This window comes from Berghia stephanieae, chromosome 4, assembly GCF_034508935.2.
Source record: "Berghia stephanieae isolate SIO BIC M18660-M18661 chromosome 4, UCSD_Bste_1.3, whole genome shotgun sequence".
Lineage (NCBI taxonomy): Eukaryota > Metazoa > Mollusca > Gastropoda > Nudibranchia > Aeolidiidae > Berghia > Berghia stephanieae.
This window is the reverse complement of record NC_088363.1, coordinates 89,002,336-89,017,944: the sequence shown is the minus strand read 5'-3', so window position 1 is coordinate 89,017,944 and position 15,609 is coordinate 89,002,336. Positions and strand designations below refer to the sequence as shown.

The window sequence follows — 15,609 nt, the reverse complement described above, 5'->3', positions numbered from 1 at the left end:
CTTTAGTGTTGTTGTCGTCCAAAACGCTGGTTTCCTCAGCTTACCTAATTGAAATTCTGAATGATTTTGAAATAAACCTACCTACGTACAAACTTTCACTCATAAATTAATATATTTCACAGATATAAACATGTACACAAATATTTGCACACACTAGTGCGCTCAGGCATTTTCAAAAAGTATGCTTTCTCTCTCTCTCTCTCTCTCCTCTCTCTCTCTCTCTCTCTCTCTCTCTCTCTCTCTCTCTCTCTCTCTTCTTTTTTTTCTCTCTCTCCCTCCCTCTCTCTCTCTTTCTCTCCCTCTCTCTCTCTCTCTCTCTCTCTCTCTCTCTCTCTCTCACACACACACACACACACACACAAAACGTGAGCGTCTGTACAGAGCATTATCCGCTAAATTTGCATCACATTTGATAATCCATGTTAAATACGGGCCTATGCATGGTTCTCCACGTGCTTATTTATTGTTATGTGCCAAAGAAGTCGTCATCAAACGGAATCGTGGACCAAGCAAGTACCTAGGTCATACGTTATGTTATGTAAGAAACGAAGGGAAGGGAAACATCCTTTGGCACGCATTCAGTAAACAAGTCGGCATGTTTAAGCTGGATTATGTGTAGATATTGTGTTAACCGTTAACCGCTAAGATGGGAGAATACATGATTGAAGGATGGGGGGAGGAGGGGTGGAGGGAGGTTCTGCAATTGATCGCTAAATTTAATGTTTGATACTAAACGCGGTGGTCCACGAATGGTGAGGTCTCTAGTAGTTCCAATTCCACTCTTGAGATTCTGGCACATTCAAATGTAAATGTTGCTGCTCGAAGCTCGAAGAAATAAATATCACATCAACTGTGGTGTTTCATTCATCCTGTTTTGTTGATAAAGGGGAAACCCGAAACGTTCATTTGATCTGTTTGTGTATTTAAATTGAAGCTTACAATCAATTTCACAATATAATTTATTTGGCATATTCAAAGGACTAGGAGATATCAAGGTTTAGTTTTAAACAACGCCGCCGTATGGCCGTAGCGGACGATTTTTAAAATTAATTAATTTCTTTCTTTCTTTCATTCATTCTTTCTTTCTTTCTTTCTTTCTTTCTTTCTTTCTTTCTTTCTTTCTTTCTTTCTGTCTTTATTTGTTTTTGTATGTATTTATTTCTTTTCACTTTATTAAAAAAAAATATAGTCATTATAATTATTGACCATATTAAGGGGTCTCGCGGGTGCAAATTGGGTCAAAGTTTGGTTGATAATTATCATTTTTTTTGTCATTCCGTCGTTGTCTCTAAAATTCTAATTTTCAAAAAAGACGAAAATGGTAAGAATAAAAAAGAGCAAAGAGAGAGGGGGGGGGGGGGGGTGTTAGAGGTGAAATTCCTATTTTTTGTCTCAAATGCCTATTTTCAGGCTTTCTGATTCCACTTTTGGAATGTGAAGGTCTGGATGTACTAGTGAAGTGGGTTTAACCCTCTCCTTACCACCTATTGGATTATCGTCACATTTGTTACGATGTATCCATCACTTTTCTCATCCAGATTTCATTTCTTTTTGCTATAACTACAAAAAAACTTCTGTAACAGAGCCCAAATTGTCGAACAATATCATGTCCAGAATGTGCTTGTTGCTTTTCTGTTTGAATAAGAAATGTCTTTTTTTGTGTTGGGTGGGTGTGAAGTTTTGGGGGAAATTCTGAAAATGGCTGATAAGGAGAGGGTTAAAGGAATAAAAGTTAAAATCTTTTTTAGGAGCATTCAATTTCAATGGTATTGTTTGATTGGATTCCAGTCGCTGTCAGTGATGAAAGAAGACTTCCTGACGCAGGTGGCAGATACAACTATTGACCTGTCAGCCTCATCCATGGCCCAAGACAAACTTGACACAGCATCTCAAACAGACCTCAGGGGAGATGTAAGTTTGGGGGTGAAGTTTTAGGTGTTATGAATGAATAACACCATGATCTTGTGTGTGTGTGTGTGTGTGTGTGTGTGTGTGTGTGTGTGTGTGTGTGTGTGTGGAGGGGGGGGGGGGGTGTATGTATAGATAGAGTGAGTTTGTGTGGTGGTCTGTTTTTGTATGGAGGTTTTTGTTCGTGTCTCCTTTGTCGGTAATCATTCTATTTACTGTTTGGAGAAGGTTGAAAAGTCATTTGCATTTTTTTTAAAATGTTTTTTTTTTTTTTTTAATTCAATGAAAAATGAGGCTCAATCTAAAAAAAGAAAAAAAAAACAACAAAAAACGACTGTAAAATAAGATAAATCTTTGCATTCATTGCAGAATAGGGCTAAGATTGAGACTAAGTTTTGCTCAAGGGAACAAAACAAAACAAAAAAAGATGGTGAAAGCTGGGCCGTTGTTAATACAATCTATTCAAACCATCTTGCCCAATTTAGACCAATCAATTTCAGTTTGAAGTTTATTTTGGTTTTGAATTCCACTTGTGAAGATGGCTATTATTTCCACTTGCTATTTCCAAATGTTGATTAATTTACAAGTTTATAAGACTCTTCTATTTTGAAAAGAAAAGGATGTCGTCTTTCTTTTCTCATTTAATTTTGTTTTTTTTCGTTTGTTTGTTTTTTTAGTTCGGCCTCACCCAAAGCCGTCTATTGGCTGAGAAAACAAGGATGAGGCTACAATACGACGAGGCTCAAAGACACATGGGTAGTCTCAAGTGCCGATTAGCAAACATCGAGGATAAGATGGTGCCTGGACAACCAGAGTCTGACAAAGACAGGTAGGCAGATTGAAGATTTTGGCGTTTTGGGCTTCAGTTTTAATTTTAAAAATGAATTAATTTTCTGATGTTGGGTTTTAATTATGGCAACGGAATATAATTGTAGTGTTGTACAATTTAGAAATTTTTAAATAGGCAGCTCTGTAATGATAATAATGATGATGATATTGATGATGAAGAGGAGGAGGAGGATGCTGATGATGATGATAAAAGTAATGATATTCAGATTTTAAAAAATTTTCTTGGTATTTTTGTGTCGTGTCAGGTTGTTACTGATCCAGGAGAAAGAACAATTGTTACGCGAGTTACGCAGCATCAATCCCAAAGGGAGGAGTGAGGACAGCATGATGGCAGTCCGACAGCAGATTCACCAGCTGGAGCAGGATTTGAATCAAGCCATGGAGATTTCCAACAAGCAAATCAAACAGAGGTAGATTACATTTATTTATTTCTCATAGTGGAGATTTCCAACAAGCAAATCAAACAGAGGTAGATTAGATTTACTTATTTCTCATAGTGGAGATTTCCAACAAAGCAAATTCTAACAGAGGTGGATTGCAGTTATTAATTTGTCATTGTGGAGATTTCCAACAAAGCAAATTCTAACAGAGGTGGATTGCAGTTATTAATTTGTCATTGTGGAGATTTCCAACAAAGCAAATTCTAACAGAGGTGGATTGCAATTATTAATTTCTCATTGTGGAGATTTCCAACAAAGCAAATCAGAGGTAGATTGATTGTCTTTATCAATTTCTCACAATGATTTCCAAAAAGCAAATCAAACAGAGCTAGATTATACATGTATTAATTTCTCTTTCATTTTTACAATGAGTTGGATTATGTAGTTACTGATGTTTCCACCAACTCTCCAATATGTTTTCATGTCAGAGGTTGACATTCTCAGTTGAAACATGTCAATTTATTATTATTTCAGAATGACATACCAAAATTTATTAGTAGGATTAGTATTTTTGGAGTTTAACAAACAATATTCACTCTTCTCAAGGCATTTATGTTAAATCAAATTTTAAAAAAATTTCTGTTCAAAGATTTTTTTTCATCTCGGTATAATACTGTTTTGAGTCAATTAGTTACATTATAAATTGTAGTTGTTGCTTGCTTGTTTTTATTCAGCCAAGATGATACTAGTTATGAATGCATAGAGGCCAACTGTCATGATAAGATGGCAATCTGGTGAAAAGGAAAAAAAATAGAGAGAAAAAGAAAAGATAGTAAATTTGGGCGGTATTGAAATGTCCCAAGTTTATGATTTTTTTTGACCAGCTAATCAAAACAAGGAATAAGAGACAAATAGAAAATATTCAAGCTAAGCTTTAATGCTAAGTAATTTCAGTCTAGATTATATTTTGTAATAGTCCAAACTTACTGCTATTTTGGGTTATGACGTCGTTAGCACGCTTTAGGGTGTCCTGTTTTAGCTCTTTGAAAAGTTGGCCTCTATGTAAATGATTTGATTAAGATATAAGAATAGTTAGTCTATATGTGGGTGTCCCTGAGAAAATCAGTCGCAAGGTGAAAAGCTTTGAACAGAGATATTGACAATTTTATTCGAGAGGTCAATTTTTATGGAAAATGAGTTCTCATCAAAAATAATTAAATCAAACATTTTTCTTCATATTGATGAACTATTTTAATTGAATTCTACTCCTAAATATTTTATTTTAATTTTTTTATGAAGGTAATTATTATACTTAATATCAATTCTTGTCAACTTTGGAAGCGATTTTCTCAAAATTAGAGTTTCACACCCTAGCCCATGAATATGACCATAACTTCATGAAAAATCTTCCGATTAACTTCAAATTAAGATTAAAATACTCAGGAAACATTGGGCTTTTTTTAAAAATGCAAAAAACGCAAACAAAAATTATCACCTTGTGACTGATTATGTCAGGGATGCACACATATTGCACATGGCAAATTTCAACTTTTTCCATTCTACATTGTTGTATTAGCAGCACCTTCTAAAGAGTTGACATGTCGTTTTATACATAGTTGCAGCTCTCACGTCATCGTATTTTGCAGTCAAAATATTTGCATTAAATATAGCTGTGACTTAATTTGATTGTATTTTTAAAATTGTGTCCTTTTAGGATAAGTCTTCATGATGAGAAAGAGCGCATCATGCACCAATTATCGGAAACAACCAAGCTGACATCTTACTTAGAGTCTCAACTAAGGAGGTAAGTTCATTTAAAAGAAATATATATAAATGTGTTTAACTTTCCAGTCAGTTCCTTGTTCATCTGCAAATCTAGGTGCAGGTAATCTAATATTATTTAAACTTTTTTTGTCACACAATGCGATTTGCGAAATATTATTATTAATTATTTGTTAATTCCATACACATTTCTTGTTTTATTATTACTTGAAATATTTAAACGTTTTCATCGATTTTTTTCCCCCAGCTTATCTTTAAGTACACTGTCAGTGTCGTCAGGGTCTAGTCTCGGATCATTAGGGTCATTGTCTGGTGGTAGTCGGGGTTCTCTCAACTCTCTGTCCACTATGGATATCTACAGCAGTGGTCAACTCAATCCAGCTGCTGGGGAGGTCAACCTGCAAGAGCTGCATCAACGGGTGGAGAAGTTATTGCAAGGTTGGTTGGTTGGTTTTGTTTTGTTTATCTTAATCTCTTTGAAGCTTTTGCATTATCAAGGCAAGCTGGATGTATTATTATATGCATAAAATGTAATTGGCTGGTTTCTGTTGAACAAAAGCTGAAATGTCATTTGTTTTATTTCGTTTATTGTTTTGGGCATAAAATCTCTCATCTCTCCATACAATTCTCCTCTCCGACAGGAGAAAAAAAAAAAGAAATATCGTTTGAGCTGTCTTATTTTTCCTTAGAACCTATTGATATGTATTCTATGTGTTCTATGCCTATGTATTCTTCAAAAGTATGCTTTTTGACTAATGGACAAGAGATTTTTAAAATCCAAATTAAAATTCCATCCATTCACCTCCCATTTTCAGGCCACAGCATGTCTCCCATTCAAGAAGCAGCACACAGTACTAGTGGCCCATTGCCCAGTGATGAAGTGACAGAGGCAGCCACTTCCAACTACATGCAGTCTGTCATGGGCAGCAATAAAGACATCAGTGATTTTAGTTCCTCCACTCCAACAGGCTTATCGGGAAGTAATGCAAGCAGCAGCAATTACAATTGCAATGCTTCTGTCCTTCCTCAAGTTCCTGGTGGTGTCCCGGCCTCTGCCCCAGGCTCTTCTCCTTCTCCCAACAACTATGCATTTGGGCCACCACCCAGCTACCAGCAACACATGAGCTCCTTGGAATACAGAAGTACTATCCCTGTGATAAACAGCAACAATAATCTCTCAAACTCCCAGCAACAGATATTTCCCTCTGTCAATAGTATAAGCAGCAGTAATACAAGCCTTGTCAGTAATAATGAAAATAACAATGTTAGTAATAATAACGGTAATAGCAACTTTTTGTACCCACAATCGCAACAGCAACAACTTCAAATAGCAGGTGTGAGCGCTAATGGAAATCAAAATAATAACGTGGCTTTGAGTAACTTTAACAATTCAAAAATGATGGAGAATTTGCCTCCTCCTCCCACGTCGCATAGTGGTCTGATGGCAGCTGTATTGGAGAATAAAGAACTGTCGAGTTCTCTGGAGCGCATCCTCTCATATTCCAATTCAAATTTAACCCCTGTCTCTTCACTGCCTGGAGTAGGAGAGAGCTTGAATCCAAACAGCCTTGAACAACAAGGGGGTGTAGGAATTACAAATGCTTTAACAACAGCCTGTGGCACCCATCTTAATCTCAGTGACCCTTCATTTCTCATGCAGAACAATTTGTATAGTAATCCCTCACCTCTGTCTTCCTCTTCATCTACAACAACCATATCTTCGTCTTCAACACCCTCATCGCTACCGTCACTGCCTCACCTACATCAGCAGCTTACCCAGCATCATCTACATTTTCAGCAGCAGCAAGCTCTTCTACAACAACAACAACAGCAACAGCAGCAACACACCCTCGTGGGCAACATACCCCCTCACCCAACTGTTTTGTCGTCTTCGCTGTCTTCCGTCATTAGTGGTGGCGTTGGTATCACTTCCATCCCTAGCGGCATTGAACCCAATAATTCTTCCCCCATGGCCAATACTGGTGGTTGTCTGAACCCTCCGCTCAGCCCAATAAGCGAGAGCAGTTCTGGTGTAGGCAACAACTTATCAGGTGGAAATACACGCAGTGTGTCTGCAGCTGTTAGCGATGAGTCTGTTGCTGGGGACAGTGGAGTGTTTGAGGCTTCTGGAAGAAGGTAAATGTCACACCGAGAGTATATAAAATACCCCATTTTTGACAGATATCGGGAATTATATTGATTGATGAGCAGAGAGACCGAGTGTATGAGGACTTTCCTCAAGGTCAATAAGTTACAGATTTGATTAAGAGTAGCAGTATCACACTTTTTTCTCATATCTAAGAAAATGTAAGAATGCAAAATGCTATAGTTGAATTGAATGGAATATAACCCCATAAATTTAGTTGATCTTTGCTAATGAGCTTTTTGGACATATTCTTAATGCTCTTGATTATTTTTGTTCCATGCCAGTTATTTAGATGGAGGGCAGGGATCTTAGAAGGAAAGAGAAAAAACGTATGCTTTTGACAATCTTTAAAGATTGATAATATCAACTGGATATTTTTTCTCCATCAATTTTGCTCGTTTTTGTTCTAAAGGCTGCCATTATTTTGGTTGGCACTGGAAATAACTTAATACTATACTATTCTGGCGTTAATCTTAACTCACTCAATCCAAGAGATTTTTGCTGTTTTTCAAAATTGGAAAAAAATGTATTAAAAATGAGCTCGCACATAAATATTTTTATTCAACTATCATTAACATGCAAAAACTAAAAACAATAGCTTTGATACTACACCTATAATTTGTCTCAGAAAAAATGTAATATATAGGCATGGGGTAAAAGTAACTCAGGTAAACTACGGGTATAGTCGGTGTTAGGGTTGAGTGAGGTTAATTTATATCTTTAACTAGAACTAGAAGTCAAATCAGCTTTTAAAAGGACAGAATTTGAGGTTTTTTTACTACAGATTTTTTATTGAAATCTTTTTTTCTTTTCAAGAGTTTGATAGCATGTAATAATTTTTTTTTAAATCTTCAAACCCAGAACTGGACATATTGACAAAGTACTGGAAACCAATCTTGAAAGCGCTCAAATCCAAATCAAATTGAGGTAATTAGATTTTTATCTATTAGTTCATATGCTATGTGTATCGCTCGAGGAAGGTTGAAATATTCAAACATTTATTGAAAATACATGTTTTATGCTTGCTCTAAAGCTTAAATACTTTTTCTCTTATATCTACTTTTGAACCTTTTATCATCATTACCATCATCATTATTTATTATAAATATTTTTGTCATTGACATTGTTTATATTCTTCTTCTTCTTCATCATCATCATCTTCTTCTTCTTCTTCTTCTTCTTCTTCTTCTTCTTCTTCTTCTTCTTCTTCTTCTTCTTCTTCTTCTTCTTCTTCTTCTTCTTCTTCTTCTTCTTCTCTTTCTTCTTCATCTTATTATTATTATTATTATTATTATTATTATTATTATTATTATTATTATTATTATTATCATTATCATTATTACTATTATCATTATCATTATTATTATTATTATCATAATTATTATTATTATTATTATTATTATTATTATTATTATTATTATTATTATTATTATTATTATTATTATTACTATTATTATTACTATTATTATTATTATCCTAAATATTCAACTTATTGTTGCCAGATTTTATTATTATTACTCTTAACCTTTCTTTTTGCCCACAAGATTTGATGCCAGTGACTCCAACCTCATCATTGTCATTGAGAGGGCCAGGAATCTGTCAGTGCTTCCATTTCACTCAGACAGCAGTGTGTGAGTAATTTTGATAGCTTTATAATTCAAGGAAGGCTAGGTTTGTGAACATGATAATACATACAGAAAGAAGTCAGAGATTGATGACCTGATTATAGCCCATTTTTTCTATTTCTTTTTTTAGCAATTTTCCTTTAACTTGATTTTCATTTGTAAAACTCCTGAAACCAGACGAAACGTACAAGATGAATTGAGGAATTGATCAATGAATGGATTAAAAACGAATCAATAGTTGGATCGAATAGATTTAAAACAGTGAATTCAGACCCCATAATGCACTGGACATTTTTACCTGTGGCTATGTAGTCTAGTTGTATGACACTCGCTTTCGGATAGGAAGGTCCTGGGTTCGAGCCTCACCGTACTGAGGTGTAGAATGAGTACCTGGCCGTTAATAGCGTTGTCTTTGTCCGAAAAAATTGTAATGTCGCCTAACAGGGGTTATGTCCCGTCCTACATGTTAAATGTTGCTGTTGACCAGGGACCCCTTGTAAAGCGCTTTGAACACGTTTAGTGGATATTGCGCTTAAAAAAAGCTAAATTTTTTTCTTTTTCTTTTTTTTTTTACAGAATTATTTTAATTGACTTTTTGTTTTATATGTTTTATCCTCCTTATTTTTAGGTGTATCAAAGCAGCCTTGTTACCCAATCAAAACCAGTGCTGGGAGACGCCTGCCATCACTGACCTGACTTCCCCCAAGTTTGGAAGTGTTTTCAACGTGATGGTGCCCGAAAACAAACTCCTGTCCAAAACCCTTCGTGTTCATGTGTGGAGTGTCAGTCAGCAGAAAGGAAATGACTGCTTGGTAAGAGATTTAGCACACAAAAATTTTTTTAAAAATAGAGCTTTTATATAGCGCAATATCCACTAAACGTGCTCAAAGCGCTTTACAAGGGTCCCTGGCCAACAGCAACATTTAACATGTAGGACGGGACTTGACGCCTGTTCGGCGATGTTACAATTTTTTCGGACAGAAACAACGCTGTTACCGGCCAGGTACTCAATTTACACCTGATTACGGTGAGAGAATGTGAGTAAAAAGCCTTTTCCAAGGTCTCAACTATGCGCCAAATGAGGCTCGAATCCAGGACCTTCTGATCCGAAAGTGAGTGTCATAACCACAAGACCACATAGCCGCACAAAGATACTTACTTAGATGATCCTCTGCAGTATTTTATTTTGGTTCCCTTCCATTACATTTTTCTTTTTGTTCTTTATATGACTCTCTACTCCTCAACTAGTCTCTAGACTGTAGGACTAACTTTCTATTTATTGTTTGGTAGTCAGCATTAAAAATATTTTAAGTTCTCCATGAGGAGCCGTTGCCTTATATCTATGAAAACAAAGACAACACGTCACCTTAATTCAGTTTTGCCACATGGTGTTCGAATTTTTAACGCGCAACTGTGATTTAAATTAAATACTATATTTTAAATATACACACACAAGTTCGGACTAAAGGCCAGAGGTATGGCCTATCTCAATTTATCAAATAAATATATAAAGTGTTGTATATTTTTACATTTTTGTGCATTTGCATATATTATATATCTATACATTGTCGCCATAGATTCTCAACTTTGTGTTTATACATTTTCATGCATGCCACGTCTGTAAACGAATTTCCATTTTTAAAAATGAATAAAGTATATCTTAACTTATCTTAAAAGACCCATTAACCAATTGTGATCGAGCGGGTGGTTGGATGGGAGCATCACCCTTGAATCATATACCTATGATGTTCGCATGGGTGTACGATCCGATAGTGATGTCGTTTCTTCTTCTCTTTACTAGCCTATCCTGCTTCTTTGGTTTGTGATTGTATTTTTGACAGGGGATATTTTTTTTCTGTAAATCTTCTGCCTGTTTGTTCTTGGTTATTTATAATTTAGCTTATGATATCTTTAGGTTATGATTTTGATTTACATTTGTACTATTTTTGTTAGATTGCTTGTTTTTTTGTTTCAGCGGTCTCTCATATAACCTCAATTGTGTTGGAAGAGACCTAAAGCAACAAACAAACAAACAAAAAAAACAATTGTGATCGTTGTCTCTGCACAGCATTATGTGGGAATGAAACATACCAAAAAGTCAAATTAAATTTAAGCCAATCAAAAATATGAAATCTTGTTGTTGTTTTTTTTAGCATTCTGAAGAACTACATTCTCCTAAATAAAACGTGTAAAGGCAACCCCCCCAAGTCTGATAATTTTTTTTTACCATAAATTAAATTTACATCGTCTTAACCCTCTCCTTACCAGCCATTTTCAAAATTTTCCCCAAAACTTCACACCCACCCAACACAAAAACAGACATTTCTTACTCAAACAGAAAAGCAACAAGAACATTCTATGCATAAGTTTGTTCGCCAATATGGGCTCTATTACACAATGTCAAGTTTTTATAGCTATATATATCAAAAAGAAATGAAATCTGGATGAGAAAAGTGATGGTTGAATCGTAACAAATGTGACGATTCTCCAATTCGTGGTAAGGAGAGGGTTAATCACCCAGACATAATAGTGTTTGGAGACAATTGGTCACATCTGTTTATTTCATTTTTGGGATGTTCGGATTTATCCGATTGTCCAATCCTAATGATTTGGATGCTGTTTTCTTGGCTAATGGTTTTTTACTTTTTTAAATGTAATTTTTTTCCTATTTTTTTCATGTTTTTATCATCATCAGGGATGTGCTCAAGTGAGTCTAGCTGACTTTGATCCAAAGTTCGAATCCTCGTGTTGGTATAATGTTCTGAGTTTCCAATTCATGCAGTCAGATATTAAGGGTAGTGATGGTCTGAAAAGGACTTTACAGTCTACTGTGATTCATGATCTAACATCTCTACAACAACAACAACAGCAGCAGCAGCAGCAACCGCAACCGCCAGTTAGTGGGATAGGAAGTTCTCATCACATGACCCAGGGAAATGGCATAAGTAGATCCAAGGTAAAAAATATAAAGTGGGAATTGATCACAACCCAAATTTTTTTTTGATAAAGTCTTAGCACTGTGATGGAACTCTAGTTTGTTTTTTTCCAGTTTTTGGTAAGACTTAACTGTTATAATTAAGCTTTGTCTCATGAAATCGGGATGGGTACTTTGCCTTCTGAATTGTTTATTGTCTCAAGTTCACATACTTTTTCCCCGAGATTAAAAAAAAATGCAATTGGAATTCTTTTTACATAGTTGTCATGTCATTCATTCGTGTTTTCTACTCTGTTTTGTTTCATGCAATGCATGATATTTTTATTTTGCAGAATGATGATCGTGTCCAACAATTACTAGAAGCGTCGTCTGAGATTCTCAGGAAGCAGAGCACCGGCCTGTCTTACAGTGATGATCAGTCTTCCTACTCTTGCTCCTTACATGGGAAATTGTAAGAGTACAATTGATTTTCACTCTTTCTTTATTCATTTCTAAATACCCCTCTCAACAACTTATAAAAAAAAAATAATAAATTGAGCTTTTATATAGCGCAATATCCACTAAACGTGCTCAAAGCGCTTTACAAGGGGTCCCTGGCCAACAGCAACACTTGACATGTAGGATTATGCAATATAATTTTTTCGGACAGAGACAACGCTGTTACGACCAGGTACTCATTTTACACCTGAGTACGGTGAGAGACTGTGAGTAAAGAGCCTTTTCCAAGGACTCAACTATGCGCAGAGCAAGGCTCGAACCCAGGACCTTCCGATCCGAAAGCGCGTGTCATACCACAAGACTGAGATTCTCGCCGAACTTGAGGCCTTGTCTGACTGTCAATGCTGTAAATTCATATAGGAATATCTAATGCACTCTTGTGAATCATGAATAAACAAAATTGAACAAACAAGCGATTTAGCCCATAACTCAAAAGATTAGAAATGATAATAATAATGTTGTGAAAAGTTGTCTGCTTCTCTACGTTTCATTATTATTTACCTTAAAGAGAGAGGAGTTTTGTGTAACTGATGATACTGCTTTAGAAGCTGTCATTTTTGTGAGACGCCTTAACCCTCTCCTTACCAGCCATTTTAAGATTTTCCCCAAAACTTCACACACAACTAACGCAAAATAGATTTTTTATCACTCAGACTCAGACATAATAGCAATAAAATTTTTGCGATACATAATTTCGTTAGCAAAACATGCTCTACAACACATTGTTCATTTTCTTTAAATTTTATGATGTACAAAAGAAATTTGAATCAGGTTGTATCATAACGAATGTGACGATTTTCCTGTGGTTGGTAAGGAGAGGGTTAATGTGTGCTGCTTGTGAGACTTAAATCCTTTGGCTGGATAGAATGCCCTTGATTTATGACTGTTAATCCACTTGAATGTCAAAAGGAAAGAAAGTAAAGTGAAAAACGAAACAGACACATTGGATTAGCTTTTATAAGAGACTACCGATGGCAGAAGTGGGCAAAAATGTAAAATTTGTAATTGTTTAATTTTTAAAAATTTATTCTTAAATTGTATGTATTCTCTACTTCCAGGTCAACCCATCCAGTTGTTCAAACATTAAAAGAGGAAAGTAGTGATGAGTCCACTATTATCTCTTCACAAACGTCTACCTTAACCAGGAATCATGGTAATTATCTATTTTTAAAAAAATCAAGAACTAAAGCAATAGCAGGAACTTTTCTTTTACAGAGGGAGGAATATCTCTGAAAATTTCTTTCTTTAGATGTATGTGATGTCATGGGAAATGTTAATATACACTGGACAGCTTTACCATAGTATTTTGGCACTTTGAATAAAAGAAATGTTCACGTTGTATGAAAATACGAATGGTTTTCTTTGAAAAGTAATAATCATTGTTGACTATACAATGGATCATCCTTCATGCCCTTCCCCTCACATGAAAAATTATTCAAGATGATATTTTGTAGAGATGTTTGATTATACAGTTCACTCCGGATAATCGCAACACCTTGGGATCAGCGAAAATGTTGCGATTAACAGAAGTTGAGTGTCCAATCCACTATTGCAACATTTTACACATGTATGGTTAGCTGAAACTAGATGTTGTAAACATTGTTCTTAGTCCACCACAGACTGAGCAATTTGAAATAAAAACCATACGATAGCCCTGTGTAGATTTTGTCAAGCAAAAGCAACTTTGATGCAATTCGACGTCTTATTCAGATTGGATTCACTTTCACTCTTTTGTTCTCAGCACTTGTAAGAGTCAAAGAGTTTAGTTGTGATGAGAGACAATAAGCTCTCACCAAACTCATTGGTCACAATGCGCAGGAAGGATCTCAAAGCCATCCACTCTCCAACCATTTCTATTCTATTTTCTGATGTCAGTTCTTCACAACTATAATTGTATTGCCTAATCTATTTTCTTTTCCCACCAGGTCCAGAGGACATGAAAACTCACAAAATTCATTTTACTGATGGTCCAGATGAAGTGCATGAAGATGAGGATGATGAAAAGGTAATGATATTTTGTATTTTATATCGTGTGAAGATGCCCGATTTAGAGGCAAACAAATATGATGATTTAGTAATGATTTAGGTATTCAATATCCAAACATGCTGTGTAAAATATCAGGAAAATGATGCTGAGTAATTTTTAAGTTTTAAAGTTTGCCTGAAGTTAGCGTTTTTTGGGGGTGGGCAGGAGGTCGCTTGTTATGTCTTCTACCATCCTCTATCTGTTTTCTAAGTTGCTTTCTGTCTTTGTCTTGGAATGGGATTACTTGTTTTCGTCCTGGCTTTGACTTAGAGGGAAACAGTCAAATGTATAATGTTTGTTTTGGGAGATATTTTTTCCCCTTATAAATCATTTCTCTGTCATTTAATGATAGTTATATATTTTTGTTTTGAACCATCTTATGAACATTTGAGTGTGTTCCTCTTAGTGGAATCTTATGCTGGTGTCTGGATGAGACTCTTAGGTGATCTCAAATTTAGTACATTGATGTTATGCAACATTTGTTCCCTCTTAGTCTTTGAACCATTTGCCATTTGTCTTGGGTGCTTTCTATAATTTCTTGATATGGCCTAAATGTGTGGCAAGTGCCATAAGACCCAAACAAAAACAAACATTTTTTATTGATACTTTTTATTAACTGCAGGATGAGGATTATGAAGAGATGATGCTGGACGTGATAAATGAACTTCAGAGATCTGTTGACAATGAAGAGTTTGAATGTGATGATATGGTGGACGACCCAGCCAGCATTGATACCTGTGATGCGGAAACCAACACTGAAACTGGAGACTACACTTACAGGGAAGTCAAAAGGCGACACCACTTGCATTATAGACAACACGGGAGCAACAGCAATCTTCGGAGGTCACAGACTTTTTCTCCTGCTTGTCGCGAGCAGCCTTCTGGTTACATGTGCAAGGTAAGTTTGAGCTTTTTTTAAAGCTTTATATAGCGCAATATCCACTAAATGTGCTCAAAGCCCTTTACAAGAGGTCCCTGGTCAACAGCAACATGTAACACGTAGGACAGGACATGACGCCTGTTAGGCGATATTACAATTTTTCGTATAAAGACAACACTGTTAACGGCCAGGGACTCATTTTACACCAGAGTATGGTGAGAGAATGTGTGTAAAGAGCCTTTTCCAAGGACTCAACTATGCGCCAAGTGCAAGGCTCGAATCCAGGACTTTCCAATCCGAAAGCGAGTGTCATACCACTAGACCACATAGCTGCACAGTTTGATGGGCAGAAACTTTTTAATGGTGATAACTTTTGGTACTTCCACTTTTCTGTTTGTTCTTCCAATATATTAACACTCATTTCAAACAGACTTGATAACAAATTATCATTGCAAACTTATGTATGTGAACGGAGTAATAAAGGTACATTGAGATTTAAATTCAAAGGTCCAGATTAACTATTTTGATGTCGACATAGTTTTTAAGTATAGTGACTAAAAATATATTCTTTTAAAAAAAT

General features: G+C 35.7%; 1 protein-coding gene across 1 annotated transcript in view; it reads left to right on the top strand.

Moving 5' to 3' along the window:
• Window positions 1-15,609, top strand: part of LOC144971520 (protein WWC2-like) — a 41,873-nt gene that overhangs the window by 18,433 nt on the left and 7,831 nt on the right. The window contains exons 7-20 of the mRNA XM_078912508.1: window positions 1,789-1,911; window positions 2,586-2,737; window positions 3,003-3,167; window positions 4,852-4,941; window positions 5,167-5,357; window positions 5,735-7,055; window positions 7,927-7,992; window positions 8,610-8,696; window positions 9,319-9,502; window positions 11,386-11,646; window positions 11,958-12,076; window positions 13,182-13,276; window positions 14,049-14,128; window positions 14,772-15,047. Of these exons, the coding sequence (XP_078768634.1) occupies window positions 1,789-1,911; window positions 2,586-2,737; window positions 3,003-3,167; window positions 4,852-4,941; window positions 5,167-5,357; window positions 5,735-7,055; window positions 7,927-7,992; window positions 8,610-8,696; window positions 9,319-9,502; window positions 11,386-11,646; window positions 11,958-12,076; window positions 13,182-13,276; window positions 14,049-14,128; window positions 14,772-15,047 (3,210 nt within the window). The remainder of the gene's footprint in view (window positions 1-1,788; window positions 1,912-2,585; window positions 2,738-3,002; window positions 3,168-4,851; window positions 4,942-5,166; window positions 5,358-5,734; window positions 7,056-7,926; window positions 7,993-8,609; window positions 8,697-9,318; window positions 9,503-11,385; window positions 11,647-11,957; window positions 12,077-13,181; window positions 13,277-14,048; window positions 14,129-14,771; window positions 15,048-15,609) is intronic.